Raw genomic sequence first — 18396 nt, 5'->3', positions numbered from 1 at the left:
AAAGTGAGTTGAGAAAGTGGTCAGAGGATGAAGAGTTCCAAAGGTTACACTGAGTGAGACACCACTTATAGGTCGACAAGGGCGTACTGTGGTAGACGGAGAGTGCAGGCATAAACGTATGGTGAGAGCAGCCAGTGTTGACACACATATTACAAAATGTGTTGCTATGGGCATGCCATGACCAGTTCGGGCACCAAGATAGGAACTGCACATTGGAGCTGATGCAGAATCAAGGTTACTGGCCAGGTCTGGAAAAAATGGTCTTGGAATATGTAACAAAGTGCAAGAGGTGTGTATTAATGAAGGAGGAGATGCCAAGCCCAGACCCTCCTCTGGGGAAAGTGAATGCTCGCAGGCCATAGGAGATATTAGCTGCAGACTTCACAATACTGGAAAAAAGCAAAGGTTTCGAGAACATTCTAGTAGTGGAAGATACGTTTACTAGGTTTGCATAGGCTATCCCAACAAAAGACCAGAAAGCTGGTACGGTGGCCAGGGTGCTGAGAGAGCAAGTGTTTGGCACTACTTTGACTATCCCACTAATGCATTTTGGCATTTTGGTAAGTCTGAGCAGTCACATATTACTGGATGATAACAAAGGATAGCTGATCATTATCCCTCAAATAGGTTCTCTAAACTAAGTCAGCAATCAAAAATAAGAAGTAAATAATAACATAAAAACTTACTGCCATTATCACAGTCTCTATCCTACTCTACATTAGTATGTCTCTGGCTTATATACAAGATACAGATACCCTGAATTCATTAAATAAGGATTGGCAAACATATGTAAGATTCAAGGGTCCTATTTTTTCTAAAGCATTTGACCAATAAAAGAAATGAGCTGATAAAGGATACAAAGAAGTATGCACGGCGAACATCTGACCACTCCAGCACTCTTTCTCCACCTTCACTGTTCTCCTTACCCCATGTTGCAAATTTGAGCATTGCAATCTGTAAAATAAAAATGAAATAATCATAAAATAAGCATTTCTTTATTTTTCATATTCTTATGAATAAGTGAATAAGTGAAGGCATGTACAGAGCATCAGACTGGGAAAGAGCAGTGACGTTTCAGAAATGGTAAAGGATGTGTGGATCATGTGTTTGCTTCAAAGAATGTGTGTGAGAAATACTTAGATGGATTTTTATGTAGCATTTATGGATCTGAAGAAAGCATAAGATAGGGTTGTTAGAGATGCTTTGTGGAAGGTCTTAGGAGTATATGGTGTAGGAAGTATGCTGCTAGATGCAGTGAAAAGTTTTTACCAAGGATGTAAGGCATGTGTATGAGTAGGAAAGGAGGAGAGTGATTGGTTCCCAGTGAAGGTCTGTCTGTGGTAGGATGTGTGTTGTCCCCATGGTTGTTTAATTTGTTTATGGATGGGGTTGTTAGGGAGGTAAATGCAAGAGTTTTGGAGAGAGAGGCGAGTATGCAGTCTGATGGGGATGAGAGGGCCAGGGAAGTGAGTCAGTTGTTGTTCGCCAATGATAAAGCACTGGTGGCTGATTCATGTAAAAAACTGCAGAAGTTGGTGACTGAGTTTGGAAAAGTGTGAGCAAGAAGAAAGTTATGAATAAATGTGAATAAGAGCAAGGTTATCAGGTTCAGTAGGGTTGAGGGACAAGGTAACTGGGATATAAGTTTGAATGGAGAAAAATTGGAGGAAGTGAAGTGTTTTAGATATCTGGAAGTGGACTTGGCAGCAAATGGAACCATGGAAGCAGAATTGAGTCACAGGGTGGGGGAGGGGTCAAAGGTTCTGTGAGCAATGAAGAAAGTGTGGAAGGAAAGAACATTATCTCAGAGAGCAAAAATGGGTATGTTTGAGAGAATAGTACTTCCAACAATAATAAATGGTTGCAAGGCATAGGCTATAGATAGGGTTGTACGGAGGAGGGTGGATGTGTTGGAAAGGAAATGCTTGTAGACAATATGTTGTGTGAGGTGGTTTGATCAAGTAAGTAATGAAAGGGTAAGAGGGATGTATGGAAATAAAAAGTATGTGGTTGAGAGAGCAGAGGAGGGTGTGTTCAAATGCTATGGATATATGGAGAGAACGAGTGACGAGAGATTGACAAAAAAATATATGTGTCAGATGCGAAGGGAACAAGGAGAAATAGAAGACCAAATTGAAGGTGGAAGGATGGAATGAAAAAATTTTGAACAATCGGGGCCTATACATACAGGAGGGTGCGAGGCGTGCAAGGAATAGAGTGAATTGGAATGATGTGGTAAACAAGGACTACGTACTGTCAATGGACTGAACGGAGGCATGTGAAACACCTGGGATAAACCATGGAGAGGTCTGTGGGGCCTGGATGTGGATAGGGAGTTGTGATTTCGGTGCATTACACATGACAGCTAGAAACAGTGTGAATAGATGTGGCCTTTCCTGGCACTACCTCCCTGAAGCAGGGGGTAGCGATGATGTTACCTGTGGGCAGGGTAGAGACAGGAATGGATGAAGGCAAGCATGAATATGTACACGATTATATATGAATATGTCCATGTGTGTGTATGTATATGTGTGTATATTATATATTATGTATATCCCTGGGGACAGGGGAGAAAGAATACTTCCCACGTATTCTCTGCGTGTCGTAAAAGGCGACTAAAAGGGAAGGGAGCGGGGGGTTGGAAATCCTCCCCTCTCATTTTTTGATTTTCCAAAGGAAGGAACAGAGAAGGGGGCCAAGTGGGGATTTCCCTCAAAGGCTCAGTCCTCTGTTCCTAAAGCTACCTCGCTAACGCGGGAAATGGCGAATAGTATGAAAAGAAAAAAAAAAATATGTATATGTGTGTGTATGGAGGCTTATGTATATATATGTGTGTATATGAGTGGCTGGGCCATTCTTTGTCTGTTTCCTGGTGCTACCTCGCTGATGAGGGAAACGGCGATCTAGTATAATAAAATATAATACAATAATGAATAAGTGTGTTGAGTTTATCTGATTAGTAGTATGGAAGAATGGTAACAGAGGGTACTGGCAAGCATGGAGTATCTGACTGAGGAGTGCCAGAGGATTTGTGGATCAAGTGTTTGCTCTGAAGAATGTAAAAAAAAAATTTGAAAAAAGGATTTGTATATGGCAACTGAATCTGGAGAAAGCATATGATATGGTTGAAAAAGATGCTTTATGGAGGTTCTATGAATATATGGTAGGGAGAGAAAAGCTACTACATGCAGAGAAGCATTTTCATCAAGAAAGGCATAAATGCACATAAAAAGAGAAGTGGGTGAGTGGTTCGAGATGAAGGTGGGTCTGCTTTAAGGGTGCGTGTTATGTCACCAATACTGTTTGCTGCTTATGAGTGGGGTGGTGAGAGATGTAAACGCAAGTGGTTTGCAGAGAAGGGAAGGTCTCTAGTCTGTTGGGGAAGGTAAGTCTAATGCTGTTTGCAGATGACACTGCTCTACCGGTCGACTCAAGTGAAAAACTGCAGAAGGTGGCATCTGAGTTTGGAAGAGTATGTGAAAGGAGGATATTGACACTTCTCACAAATAAAAGTTAGAGGTCCAGCAGGGTAGAGAGAGAGTTCAGTTTCAGTGTGAGCTTGACTGGAGAGAAGTGGGTGCTTCATATACCTGAGAGTGGGCATGGCAGCACTTGGAACAATGGTAGTTGAAGTGCACTATAAGGTAAGTGAGGAAGCAAAGATTCTGGGTACACTGAGTGTGTAGAAAGAGAGGTCACTGTTCGTGAGAGCAAAGATAGATATGTTTGATGGTACTCTATAGTAGTCCTGATAGTGCTGTATGGGTGTGTCACAGGCCCTAAATGCAAAGGTATGGAAGAACATGGATGTATTGAAATCAAATGCATGATGACAATATGTGATATGAAGAGGGCTGATCAAGTAAGGAATGAGACTGTGAGATATGTGGCAGCAAGCACAGTATTTCTGAGAAAAATGAGCAGGGTGTGTTGAAACAGTTAGGACATGAAAAGAATGCATGGAAGACTAATCAAAAGAATATCTGCATCATAAGTGGAGGGAACAAGGAGGATGGGGAGACTGAGGAAGAGATGGAAGGATTCAGTGAAAGAGCTTCAGAGTTCTAAGGGCTCGAACATGCAGGAGGGTGTGTGGAGCGCATGGGATATTGATTCTTTTTTCTACGGTTGGAGGCTCCATTCATGGACAAAAGTCCACATCAAGGATGGAACTTAATTGAGATATACAGAGGTTTCTGAAAGGAAAAAGGAAGAAACAAGGAACCTGTCTTTCAAAAAGTGGTACATGGCTGAACTAGAGACTTGGATTGGCTATGGATAGGGTGTCTCTGATTCTGATGCACTATGCAAGACAGCTTGAGAGTGGATGTGAGTAAACAAGTGCCGTTTCTATGCCTGTTTCTGGCACTACTTTACTAACATGGGAATTGTAAAAAAAGTAGGAGAAATCAATTCTCTCATTCCTGTGCATCACCCCAGTACCTGTAATTGTAATCATCATGAGAAAAACACAGCAAATATCAGATGCATAACTCTGAAAATCATACGAGTAAGAACTCAGCAAAGGCAAAAAACTTACTTGTACATTATTACTTGCAAGGTAGAACTCTAAGATAAGCCACAGGAACATTGCAATGGTAATGGCAATATAAAAAAAACCCTCATGTCTGATGCTCAGCAAAAGAAAAGGACAGAGGAGTGCTGCAGTGATAGACAGGAGTCGACCCATAACATTTCGTGATCCGAGTAGAGGCAGTAGAAATGAGAGGACTGAAAAGAGAGTAAAAAATTGATAAAAGCATACACTTCTTTCCATACAGTAATATAACTATTCAGTTTTCATCAAAAAGAAAAAAATGGAAACAATGAGTTTGTTATCATATCGTTACATATGGTGCAATTATTTCGAACATATAAGTGTCAATCTACCTTTTATCATTATTGTTATTTTCATGAGGTGAAGCAAGGGCATACAAGTATAAGACGATTCTGAGATTAATTTCATAGAACTGACATCTTCAACCCCAATCACTTAAGACAGAATGTACATGGGTTGTCAAGTTCAGTGAAGAAGACTTGATACAGTATCCTGCTACCCTTTAAACTTTAATTTCCATCAGCCCTTACTACATCAAACATTATAAAAAGGTTGGGAAGACTAGGCTAACTAGATACCAAAATTGTATTTCATTATATCTGATATCACAGGCTGAGCCTAATTCTATCATTATCAGCTTTTGCAGCAACTTTCTCATTAGAATGATTCATACCCTGGAATACCAATGTTTTCTCTAAAGACATGCATATTCCTTATCACTCACTCAGTCTGCAGCAAACATCTATGAAACTATCTACAAGTATACTTCACCCAAACTGGATCTCTAGTTTTAAAATTCATGGCATGTAATCTTGCTCATGGTAACAAATGGCATGATCTGTGATAATGCATGATAAATATATAAGAAGAGCTGTTTTGAAATTTCAATATTAAGATCTATTATCTGCTGTAATGGCAGATTTCTAGGAAGTGTATCTGGCAAACACTCCCTGATCTGATATGCTAAACTTCTAAGAGGGAATATTCAACCCTGCCTCATGCGAACATAAGTTTTACTTCTTTATAAATCCATTTAAAAATTCTCTCACTAATCTCTTCATAATCAAGTAAATCAGTAATATCTTAGATTATCTTTTCTACTCAGAATCAGTCCCACTGACATTAAAACTGAGAAATCCTGAATGGCCAAAATTATCTTTTCTGTTAGCCTGCCTTTTCCCATCTTAGCAAGACAGAACCAGAAACTGAGCCCATAATAAAAAATCTGTGCTTGGCTGCTTCTTCCATTCCCATTTTTACAAAGTGATATTGAAAGATGGAAACCCTCCCATTCTCATCCCTCTCAGTTGCCCTTTACAACATGCAAGAGATATTTGGGCAGTATCCTTTCTCCCCTATCCCCTGGGTTAAATTACTAAGTAGTTTAGAGAATACTATTAAAGGTTGTAGAATCAGTAACTGGATACAAAGTAGACAGATATAGGAATAAAAAGGGCAATGCATGGTGGACAGAAGAGATTTGAAATGCTGTGGAAGAGAAGAAATAGGCATATGGTAGCCTGCTTGGTAGGAATTTACCAATGGAAGTTCAGCAAAGGAGGAGGGAAGAATACTAAATATGTAAGCAGAATGTTAAGAAGCTGATAGAGAAAAGCAAAGAAAGATTAGATGAAGATTTTGGAAGGAAGTGGAAAGTTTTGGGATAATAAGAAACTATACTGGAAGGAGGTGAATTAGGAAAGAAGCGGATGTAAGAGTGGAAATGTTGAAGTGAAAAGTAACGAAGTGGAGTTGCTGAATCAAAAGGAGAAAGTGAAAGGAAGATGGAAAAAGTACTTTGAAGCTGATGAATGTAGAAGAAGGGGAGGCAGCAGTTGTTACAAGCATGGGTATAGAGGGTGGAAGGAAGAGGATACAAGTGCAAGGGCCTATAGCAAAAAGGGAGGTAAGGAGGGCAATAATGAGGCTGATGGTAGGAAAGGCACCTGGAGTGGATGGAATTACAGCTGAAATGCTTAAGTATGGAGGAGAAAGTGTGATAGAGTGGATGCACCTTATATGAAATTTAGCATGGAAACAGAAGATTGTGCCTGAGGATTTGATGAAAGTTATTATCATTCCTTTATTCAAAGGAAAAAGGTGCTAAGGATGTGTGTAGCAATTATAGGGGAATAAGCCTGTAGAGTATACCAAGAAAAGTGCATGCTAGAATATTAACAGACAGAGTAATGGAAGTGACTGAATGCAGAATAAGTGAGAGCAAGGGGGTTTTAGGGAAGGTAGAGTATGTGCAGATCAGACTTTTGTAGTAAAGATGACTGTGGAAAAGTATGTAGTAGAAGGTAAGAAGTTGTATGCAGCTTATATGGATCTGGAGAAAGTGTATGACACAGCTGAGTGCAATGCTTTGTGGGATGTGTTAAGGATACATAGTATAAGGGGTCAACTGTTGGATGGTATGAAAGCCTTCTATAAGGGAGCAAATGCGTGTTTAAGGGTGGATGGAGAGCTGAGTGAAAGTTTTGGGATACATGTAGGTGTGAAGCAAGGCTGTGTGATGTCACTGTGGCTTTTTAATATATATACAGATGGAGTGATAAGAAAGATAAAAGCAAAACTAGGGAAAAGGGGTACAGAGATGGAGTGTGGTGGCGAGATATGGAGGAGTGGCAAGCCTGTTTGTGGATGATACTGCATTCTTTGCTGAGAGTGAAGTGGAGCTGCAGAAGATTGAATGTGTGTTTTTTGGTCTGTGGTCTGTGTAAGAATAAGTAATTGAAGGTAAATGCAAGTAAAAGTAATGATGTTTGAAAGGAAATACGGTGGAAATATAGGTTTTGTAAAACGATATAGAGTGAAAGAAGAAAATGTACTAAATTGTGCTGTGGATATGGAGGGAAAAGACTGAAAAAAGTGAGAGAATCTAAGTATTGAGGAGCTGTCTTGGGTAAGTGTGGTGATATGAAGGAAGAGATAAAGGGAGAGAGCAGTACAGGGTAGAAGAGTCACTGGGTCCCTTAATAGAATAATGAAGGGTAGAGGTGTAAGTCTGGAAGTGAAAAGAGGATTAATGGTCTGCATAATCCTCCCAACCCTGACCTATGCAGCCAAAGCAAGGACATGGAATGTGGTGTGACTAGATGGAATGAAGAAAGAAATGAAAGAGTGTAGGAGAGATGTGGTATGGCAGGGAATGCAAAGGGAGTGATATTGTGGAGTGGTAGAATGGGTGAAACATTATACTATGATGTGGTTTGGGCATGTGGAAAGAATGCAAGACTGGGAGTTTACAAGCAGAGTGTATGATAGTACAATTAAAGGGGTTGGTGTAAGTGGAAGGTCACCAATGACAGGGGCAAATAGGGTGGAGGAATACTGGAGGGAGAGAAATAGTGGAAGAATGCATGGAATGGTGTATAGAAGGGATAAGTGGAGACTCTTTAGCTTTGGCCACCCATTGATGGGAATTCCTGGATGGAACAGACGTCAGAGATATAGATAAATAGAGAGATAGATAGTAGTGTTCAAATTCAGATATATCATCTTGCTCCTACCTAGCAAACCCCATGCTGCTATTTGGTTGATCGAGGGAAGACCTTCCTTTTGACTGATGCTAAAGGCAGTGGTGTGGACCAAGTATACAGACCCTATGACCATCATGCCCTGGACGTACACCACAGTTGAGATGTGTCGTGGAAGACCGCCCTCACCACCGCACCTGACATAATTTGTTTGCGTTACAGATGGAAGCACATAATAAGCAGCTCTTCTACAAGAAGCATTCCTAAAACAGCTAAACATTTTTTCAAAACAGATTACATTACTATACGAATAAATGATTCATACTAATAAAATATGGTACTCTTCATTTTCAGTTACTGTGTAATTATTCATACTAATAAAATATGGTAAACTGATTATCTATGAGAAAAACATGCAGCTTTATACAGTCCCATGTGTTAATATCAAAAGTAAATCCAGATCTTTATCAGTTATCCAAAATATCCTAAATGATAATCTCCTTCTCCCCGAATACTTCATAAAGTTTAAAAACAATTCAATTGTCACTTCAATATTTGAAAAAAAAAAACTACTCCGGTGGTTTCCCAAGACATGACTGATGAGCAAGATTATTTCAGTCACATTCTGATACAGTTCTGTATCATCTTTTATGGCCCCCTAATAATGAAAAAATACACTAGAAAGCCAACTACTTCCAAAGATTAAATGATTTCTAAATATGTGGAAAGCTATTTATCTTAGTGAAGGCCAAGTAAGTAGGAACAATAAACTTGCCTTTAGTCCACAAGAGGAGAAAATCACCTTGTATGAAGCTATTGCTTACCACCATTTCATCTAAAAAAAAAAAGGGGGGGCTTTTGGTTCAAACTCAAATCTGGATGAGCACAAACAAACACAACAACTTATTACCACAAAATCAAAAGGACACTACAGGAAGCACAGAATAAATGAAGAAAAGGAAAATAGACTTGCTCACTGGCCTCCTCAGTAGGAAGAGATTGTTCTTGATGAGCCCAAAGATATTTTTTCCCAACAGAAGTCTAACATGAGCAAAAACTGATGACAACTTCACTAAATAGAGGACATGTAGAAATCTGAACTTGCTGGTGAAAATAACACTGAGTTAAGGATTAGGAAGAGGTGCTCATCTGACACCAAAGCACCACACAGAGAGTTTCCTAAACATTTAGATTCAGACAATCTTGGACAAAGCTTCTGGCAGAGGTTTAAAGCCACTCTATGACCAATGTCTTCCAGCAACAGGAAGGGTGCTGCAGGTGGCACCTCTCTCACAGCTTGGATACAGTCATTTGGGTCTGGTTGAGATGCTGGAGGAGGTAGTTGTTATGATTAGAAATGTTTCACAAAGACAAATTAAGGTTGGAAGAAGGGAGGTGATGAGATGATTCCAGCACAATAAATTATGAATCCACATGGATTTCCAAAGTACATACTGTACAAAGAATTATGTATGGCCTCTTTTTAAATGTGGAAAAAGCAACTTTCATTTGCAAAACTGATTATTTTGACCTTAACTAGAAGTTTGGGCTTAGGAGATATGATAAAATGGAAGAACGTCTTACGATAAAATGTGACATGCAAATCCTAACGATAGAAAGGGACTTGTGTTGTATGGCTTTGGCAGGAAAATGAATATGAAGGAAGTGGACGGTAGAAGACCACCATGGAAAAGAAAGTTTAAAGTTGAAGCTCAGGTCGAAGGAAGAAAGAATGACATAATCAGCTATTGTTTACCGACTAAGATCCACAGCCAAGGGAAGGGGGTTCTTGAAGTATAGATCTGTAAAAGACAATAGTGTAGTAGCCATACCCTGATCATGAAAAAGAAAAGCCATAAAGCAAATGTTCATGCTAAGATAGTGACTTTCAGGTCTTTTCTACCAATACCTTGAAAATACTAAAAGTTCATTTGAAACCAATGAGCCCTGGAGAATCTGATGCACTGAGTGAGGTTTATTTGCATTTAGATTGGTAATGAAAGATTCCAACAAGAAATTCCAAATGTAACTCCATGGATAGTTTGCTTAAAGCTGTCATCCACCAACAGATATGAAAGAATGTGAGGAGGAAATTGCACTGGATTTGGGTGACTGCAAAGAAGGGGAACTGAAGCCAGGTGCTCTAAAAATAATTATTAGAGTCACTGAACCCAAACAAAGAATCCAGCTCCTGAAGAACTTATCAATATATGTTTGTAAAAGGCAAGAGGCAGATATTGTAAAATGACTCAAAGTCAAGATATGGTAACTGTATTGTGAGGATTAGATGTCATTCATTGGAAAAACATGCAGTTAGAGAAAAAAGAAGAGCACTGAACTTGTCAGCAAAGAGGTTGACATGAGATACAACTTACAAAGTGAGAATTTAAATGAAGGCTATTTGTCCTTTGGTTGCACATGAAGGGTGGGATGTGGACCTCAGGAGAATGTCCTCCCACCTGTTACAACCAGCAAAGGATACTTGACTGACAGTGCAAGATCAAAATCCTTTGCTAGGGTATTTCCCATGAGATGCCCCGGAGAAGAAAAGACTAACCTGTTGCCTGATTAAGAATGCAGTGAATTATAGAAGTGCCACCAGATACAATAGCTCTCTTCCTTGGAAACTTAGAAGAATTTGGTGCAACTAGTTCCCTAAAGTTTGTGTGATTAAGCTAATGAGATCTGTAACCAGTAAAACTGAATCTTCCTGTAATCTTTCAAACAGTAATCATGAGACTTGTTTAAGACCATTGAAGAAGTGACCCTCCTTGAGAGAAAATGAACTTCATTAGTGGGTACATCAACTTGAAACTAAGAAATGTTCTACAAAAGACCCAGCCACTCAAACCTTTGTTCTGATATGAGACATGACTTTCTGTTCCACCAAAAATCCCACTCCGGGAGGAACAAGAGAACTCTGTCTCAAAGGGAACTGCATATGTCACCTGATGAGGTCAATCTTCAGAAATCGTCCAAGCATGCATCCTACATAAATACACCAATAAAGTGAAGGCATTCCCATCACAGAAAAAACTGCTGCTACCACTCTGGCTCCAGCAGCTTTAGGTAACTATTCTAGTTCCTAAGAAACTAAGGAAACATCTTAACTGGGATTGGGACACCATAAATTAGGAAGCTTAGGTGGAGAGATATTTCTCTATTACCATCAATCCCTTTCCAGTTCAACAGGGTGAATCAAGCATATAAAGGCCTTTGCCTAACCTGTAATTCTTATCAAATAAAGCTGCAGGCATATTACTTTTGTTTGAGGTCACATTCACTTTTTCAGGGGAATACTTGCAAGCCTGAAGTCCCCAGCCACAACCCTGCAGGCTAGCAAAAAAGTTAGGGAAACTCAACACCTTAAGGTATACTCGCTACCCTGCTACCCATTCTTTTCCTGGTTTTGGGACATTACACATGACAGCTGGACAATAAATGTGAAATAATGAGAGCTTTTCTTCAGCTTTTCCAGGCACTACTTAACTAATGTAGGGAACAGCAGACTAGTTTGAAAGAAAGAAGCAAAGGGTAGCGATGGTGTTTCCTGTTGGGAGTAGTGCCAGGAATGGATAAAGGCAAGTATGAATATATACATGTGTAAATATGTATATGTCTGCATATGTGTATGTATATAATTGTACATGTGTATAAGTTATGTATATTTATGTATATGTGTGTGTGTGGGCATTTATGTATATATCTAAGTATATGAGTGGATGGGTCATTCTTCATCTGTTTCCTAGTGTTACCTTGCTAATGCAGGAAACAGCAAACATGTATGAAAAATACATATATATCCCTTGGGATTGGAGAAATATATATATTTTTGGATGGTATTGCAGTAGAATTTATTAAAAAAGGGGGTGACTGTATTGTTGACTGGTTGGTAAGGTTATCTAATGTATGTATGACTCATGGTGAGGTGCCTGAGGATTGGCGGAATGCTTGCATAGTGCCATTGTACAAAGGCAAAGGGGATAAGAGTGAGTGCTCAAATTACCGAGGTATAAGTTAGTGAGTATTCCTGGTAAATTATATGGGAGGGTATTGATTGAGAGGGTGAAGGCATGTACAGAGCATCAGATTGGGGAAGAGCAGTGTGGTTTCAGAAGTGGTAGAGGATGTGTGGATCAGGTGTTTGCTTTGAAGAATGTATGGGAGAAATACTTAGAAAAGCAAATGGATTTGTATGTAGCATTTATGGATCTGGAGAAGGCATATGAGAGAGTTGATAGAGATGCTCTGTGGAAGGTATTAAGAATATATGGTGTGGGAGGCAAGTTGTTAGAAGCAGTGAAAAGTTTTTATCAAGGATGTAAGGCATGTGTACGTGTAGGAAGAGAGGAAAGTGATTGGTTCTCAGTGAATGTAGGTTTGCGACAGGGGTGTGTGATGTCTCCATGGTTGTTTAATTTGTTTATGGATGGGGTTGTTTGGGAGGTGAATGCAAGAGTTTTGGAAAGAGGGGCAAGTATGAAGTCTGTTGTGGATGAGAGAGCTTGGGAAGTGAGTCAGTTGTTGTTCGCTGATGATACAGTGCTGGTGGCTGATTCATGTGAGAAACTGCAGAAGCTGGTGACTGAGTTTGGTAAAGTGTGTGAAAGAAGAAAGTTAAGAGTAAATGTGAATAAGAGCAAGGTTATTAGGTACAGTAGGGTTGAGGGTCAAGTCAATTGGGAGGTAAGCTTGAATGGAGAAAAACTGGAGGAAGTAAAGTGTTTTTAGATATCTGGGAGTGGATCTGGCAGCGGATGGAACCATGGAAGCGGAGGTGAATCATAGGGTGGGGGAGGGGGCAAAAATCCCGGGAGCCTTGAAGAATGTGTGGAAGTCGAGAACATTATCTCGGAAAGCAAAAATGAGTATGTTTGAAGGAATAGTGGTTCCAACAATGTTGTATGGTTGCAAGGCATGGGCTATGGATAGAGTTGTGTGCAGGAGGGTGGATGTGCTGGAAATGAGATGTTTGAGGACAGTGTGTGGTGTGAGGTGGTTTGATCGAGTAAGTAACGTAAGGGTAGGAGAGATGTGTGGAAATAAAAAGAGCGTGGTTGAGAGAGCATAAGAGGGTGTTTTGAAATGGTTTGGGCACATGGAGAGAATGAGTGAGGAAAGATTGACCAAGAGGATATATGTGTCGGAGGTGGAGGGAACGAGGAGAAGTGGGAGACCAAATTGGAGGTGGAAAGATGGAGTGAAAAAGATTTTGTGTGATTGGGGCCTGAACATGCAGGAGGGTGAAAGGCGGGCAAGGAATAGAGTGAATTGGATCGATGTGGTATACCGGGGTTGACGTGCTGTCATTGGATTGAATCAGGGCATGTGAAGCGTCTGGGGTAAACCATGGAAAGTTGTGTGGGGCCTGGATGTGGAAAGGGAGCTGTGGTTTCAGGCATTATTGCATGACAGCTAGAGACTGAGTGTGAAATAATGGGGCCTTTGTTGTCTTTTCCTAGTGCTACCTCGCACACATGAGGGGGGAGGGGGATGGTATTCCATGTGTGGCGAGGTGGCAATGGGAATGAATAAAGACAGACAGTGTGAATTGCGTGCATGGGTATATATGTATGTGTCTGTGTGTGTATATATATGTGTACATTGAGATGTATAGGTATGTATATTTGTGTGTGTGGACGTTTATGTATATACATGTGTATGGGGGTGGGTTGGGCCATTTCTTTCGTCTGTTTCCTTGCGCTACCTCGCAAACACGGGAGACAGCGACAAAGCAAAAAAAAAATATATATATATATATATATATATCTTTCTTTTCTTTCTTTCATACTATTCACCATTTCTCGCATTAGCGAGGTAGCATTAAGAACAGAGGACTGGGCCTTATGGGGAATATCCTCACCTGGCCCCCTTCTCTGTTCCTTCTTTTGGAAAATTGAAAAAAAAAAGGGGGGGGGGAGGATTTCCAGCCACCCGCTCCCTCCCCTTTTAGTCACCTTCTACGACACGCAGGGAATACGTGGGAAGTATTCTTTCTCCCCTATCCCAGGGATAATATATGGCCCAACCCACCCCCATACACATGTATATACATACACGTCCACACACGCAAATATACATACCTATACACCTCAATGTACACATATATATACAAACACAGACACATACATATATACACATGTACATAATTCATACTGTCTGCCTTTATTTATTCCCATCACCACCTCGCCACACATGGAATAATATCCCCCTCCCCCCTAATGTGTGCGAGGTAGCACTAGGAAAAGACTACAGAGGCTCCATTCGTTCACACTCAGTCTCTAGCTGTCATGTAATAATGCCCAAAACCACAGCTCCCTTTCCACATCCAGGCCCCACAGAACGTTCCAAGGTTTACCCCAGACGCTTCACATGCCCTGATTCAATCCACTGACAGCACGTCGACCCCAGTATACCACATCGATCCAATTCACTCTATTCCTTGCCCTCCTTTCACCCTCCTGCATGTTCAGGCCCCGATCACTCAAAATCTTTTCACTCCATCTTTCCACCTCCAATTTGGTCTCCCACTTCTCCTCGTTCCCTCCACCTCCGACATATATATCCTATTGGTCAATCTTTCCTCACTCATTCTCTCCATGTGCCCAAACCATTTCAAAACACCCTCTTCTGCTCTCTCAACCACGCTCTTTTTATTTCCACACATCTCTCTTACCCTTACATTACTTACTTAATCAAACCACCTCACACCACATATTGTCCTCAAACATCTCATTTCCAGCACATCCACCCTCCTGCGCACAACTCTATCCATAGCCCATGCCTCGCAACCATACAACATTGTTGGAACCACTATTCCTTCAAACATACCCATTTTTGCTTTCCGAGATAATGTTCTCAACTTTCACGCATTCTTCAACGCTCCCAGAACTTTCGCCCCCTCCCCCACCCTGGGACTCACTTCAGCTTCCATGGTTCCATCCACTGCCAAACCCACTCCCAGATATCTAAAACACTTCACTTCCTCCAGTTCTTCTCCATTCAAACTTACCTCCCAATTGACTTGTCCCTCAACACTACTGTACCTAATAACCTTGCTCTAATTCACATTTACTCTCAGCTTTCTTCTTTCACACACTTTACCAAACTCAGTCACCAGCTTCTGCAGTTTCTCACATGAATCAACCAGCGAACAACAAATGACTCACTTCCCAAGCCCAAACATCCACAACAGACAGCATATTTGCCCCTCTTTCCAAAACTCTTGCATTCACCTCCCTAACAACCCCATCCATAAACAAATGGAGACATCACACACCCCTGCCGCAAACCTACATTCACTGAGAACCAATCACTTTCCTCTCTTCCTACACATACACATGCCTTACATCCTCAATAAAAACTTTTCACTACTTCTAGGAACTTGCCTCCCACACCATATATTATCAATAACTTCCACAGAGCATCTCTATCAACTCTATCATATGCCTTCTCCAGATCCATGAATGCTACATACAAATCCATTTGCTTTTCTAGGTATTTCTCACATACATTCTTCAAAACAAACACCTGATCCACACATCCTCCACCACTTCTGAAACCACACTGCACTTCCCCAATCTGATGCTCTGTACATGCTTTCACCCTCTCAATCAATACCCTCCCATACAATTTCCCAGGAATACTCAACAAACTTATACCTCTGTAATTTGAGCACTCACCTTTATCCCCTTTGCCTTTATACAATGGCACTATGCATGCATTCCGCCAATCCTCAGGCACCTCACCATGAGTCATACAAACATTAAATAACCTTACCAACCACTCAACAACACAGTCACCCCTTTTTAATAAATTCCACTGCAATACCATCCAAACCCACTGCCTTGCCGGCTTTCATCTTCAGCAAAGCTTTTATTACCTCTTCTCTGTTTACCAAATCATTCTCCCTAACCCTTTCACTCCCCTATCCCCAGGGATACTTACATACGTATACTTATATATATCTCTCTTTTTAAAGCAGGTATTCCCAATCTCCAGTCCTTTTTCAGTACGCAAATCTACTTATATATCTATTTATAATATCTATTCTGTGGGGCCTGGATGTGGAAAGGGAGCTGTGGTTCCGGGCATTATTACATGACAGCTAGAGACTGAGTGTGAACGAATGGGGCCTTTGTTGTCTTTTCCTAGCGCTACCTCGCACACATGAGGGGGGAGGGGGATGTTATTCCATGTGTGGCGAGGTGGCGATGGGAATAAATAAAGGCAGACAGCATGAATTATGTACATGTGTATATATGTATATGTCTGTGTGTGTATATATATGTGTACATTGAGATGTATAGGTTTGTATATTTGCGTGTGTGGACGTGTAAGTATATATATGTGTATGGGTGTGGGTTGGACCATTTCTTTCGTATGTTTCCTTGCACTACCTCGCAAACGCGGGAGACAGCGACAAAGCAAAATAATGAAAAAAAAAAAATTTTTATTTATATTATTTATTATACTTTGTCACTGTCTCCCGCATTAGCGAGGTAGTGCAAGGAAAAACACGAAAGAATGGCCTGACCCACCCACATGCATATGTATATACATACAAATCCACACACACATACATACCTATACATTTCAACGTATACATATTTATATACATACACAGACATATACATATATACACATGTACATAATTCATACTTGCTGCTTTTATTCATTCCCATTGCCACCCCGCCACACACAAAATGACACCCATCCCTTCCCACTGCATGTGCGCGAGGTAGCGCTAGGAGAAGACAACAAAGGCCACATCCGTTCACACTCAGTCTCTAGCAGTCAAGTATAATGCACCGAAACGACAGCTCCCTTTCCACATCCAAGCCCCACAAAACTTTCCATGGTTTACCCCAGACACTTCACATGCCCTGGTTCAATCCATTGACAGCACGTCAACCCCAGTACACCACATCATTTCAATCCACTCTATTCCTTGCACGGCTTTCACCCTCCTATATGTTCAGGCCCCAATTGCTCAAAATCTTTTTCACTCCATCCTTCCACCTCCAATTTGGTCTCTCACTTCTCCTCGTTCCCTCCACCTCTGGCATATATATCCTGTTTGTCAATCTTTCCTCACTCATTCCTTCCATTTGACCAAACCATTTCAATACATACTTTTCTGTTCTCTCAACCACACTCTTTATTACCACACATCTCTCTTACCTTTTCATTACTTACTCGATCAAACCACCTTACACCACATATTGTCCTCAAACATCTCATTTCCAACACATCAACCCTCCTCCACACAACCTTATCTATAGCCCACACCTCTCAACCGTATAACATTGTTGGAACAGCTATTCCTTCAAACATATCCATTTCTGCTCTCCGAGATAATGTTCTCACCTTCCTCACATTCTTAACGCTCCCAGAACCTTCGCCCCCTTCCCCACCCTGTGACTCACTTCTGCTTTCCACCCGCTGCTGAATCCACCCCCAGATATCTAAAACACTTCACTTCCTCCATCTAAACTTAACTCCCAATTGACTTGTCCCTCAACCCTACTGAACTTAATAACCTTGCTCTTATTCACATTTACTCTCAGCTTTCTTCTTTCACACACTTTTCCAAACTCAGTCACCAACTTCTGCAGTTTCTCACTCAAATCAGCCACCAATGCTGTATCATCAGTGAACAACAACTGACTCACTTCCCAAGCCCTCTCATCCCCACAGACAGCATACTCGCACCTCTAGCAAAAACTGTACATTTACCCCCTAACCACCCCATCTATAAGCAAATCAAATGACAATGGAGATATCACACATACCCTGCCACAGACCGACCTTCACTGTGAACCATTCACTCTCCTTTCTTCTTACTCATACACATTCCTTATACCCTTGATAAAAACTTCTCACTGCTTTTAGCAGCTTACTCCCACACTGTATTCTCTTAAAACCTTCCACAACATCATATACCTTCTCTAGATCCATAAATGCCACATACAAACCCATCTGTTTCTCTTAAGTATTTCTCACACACATTCTTCAAAGCATACACATGATCCACACATCTTCTACCATTTCTGAAACCACACTGCTCCTCCCCAGTCTGATGCTCTGTACATGCTTTCACCCTCTCAATCAATACCCTCCCATACAATTTCCCAGGAATACTCAACAAACTTATACCTCTGTAATTTGAGCACTCACCTTTATCCCCTTTGCCTTTATACAATGGCACTATGCATGCATTCCGCCAATCCTCAGGCACCTCACCATGAGTCATACAAACATTAAATAACCTTACCAACCACTCAACAACACAGTCACCCCTTTTTAATAAATTCCACTGCAATACCATCCAAACCCACTGCCTTGCCGGCTTTC

At 40.9% G+C, this 18396-nt stretch overlaps 1 protein-coding gene across 1 annotated transcript in view; it reads right to left on the bottom strand.

Moving 5' to 3' along the window:
- The window catches only part of PIG-N (Phosphatidylinositol glycan anchor biosynthesis class N), a 78712-nt gene that overhangs the window by 12924 nt on the left and 47392 nt on the right, over positions 1-18396 (bottom strand). Inside the window, exons 12-14 of the mRNA XM_071671327.1 lie at positions 8074-8237; positions 4541-4731; positions 859-954 (exon numbers count right to left, since the gene is read on the bottom strand). Of these exons, the coding sequence (XP_071527428.1) occupies positions 859-954; positions 4541-4731; positions 8074-8237 (451 nt within the window). The remainder of the gene's footprint in view (positions 1-858; positions 955-4540; positions 4732-8073; positions 8238-18396) is intronic.

This window comes from Panulirus ornatus, chromosome 16 (assembly GCF_036320965.1).
Source record: "Panulirus ornatus isolate Po-2019 chromosome 16, ASM3632096v1, whole genome shotgun sequence".
NCBI lineage: Eukaryota > Metazoa > Arthropoda > Malacostraca > Decapoda > Palinuridae > Panulirus > Panulirus ornatus.
Note: the sequence above shows the minus strand (reverse complement) of the source record. Positions and strands in the feature narration are given on the sequence as shown.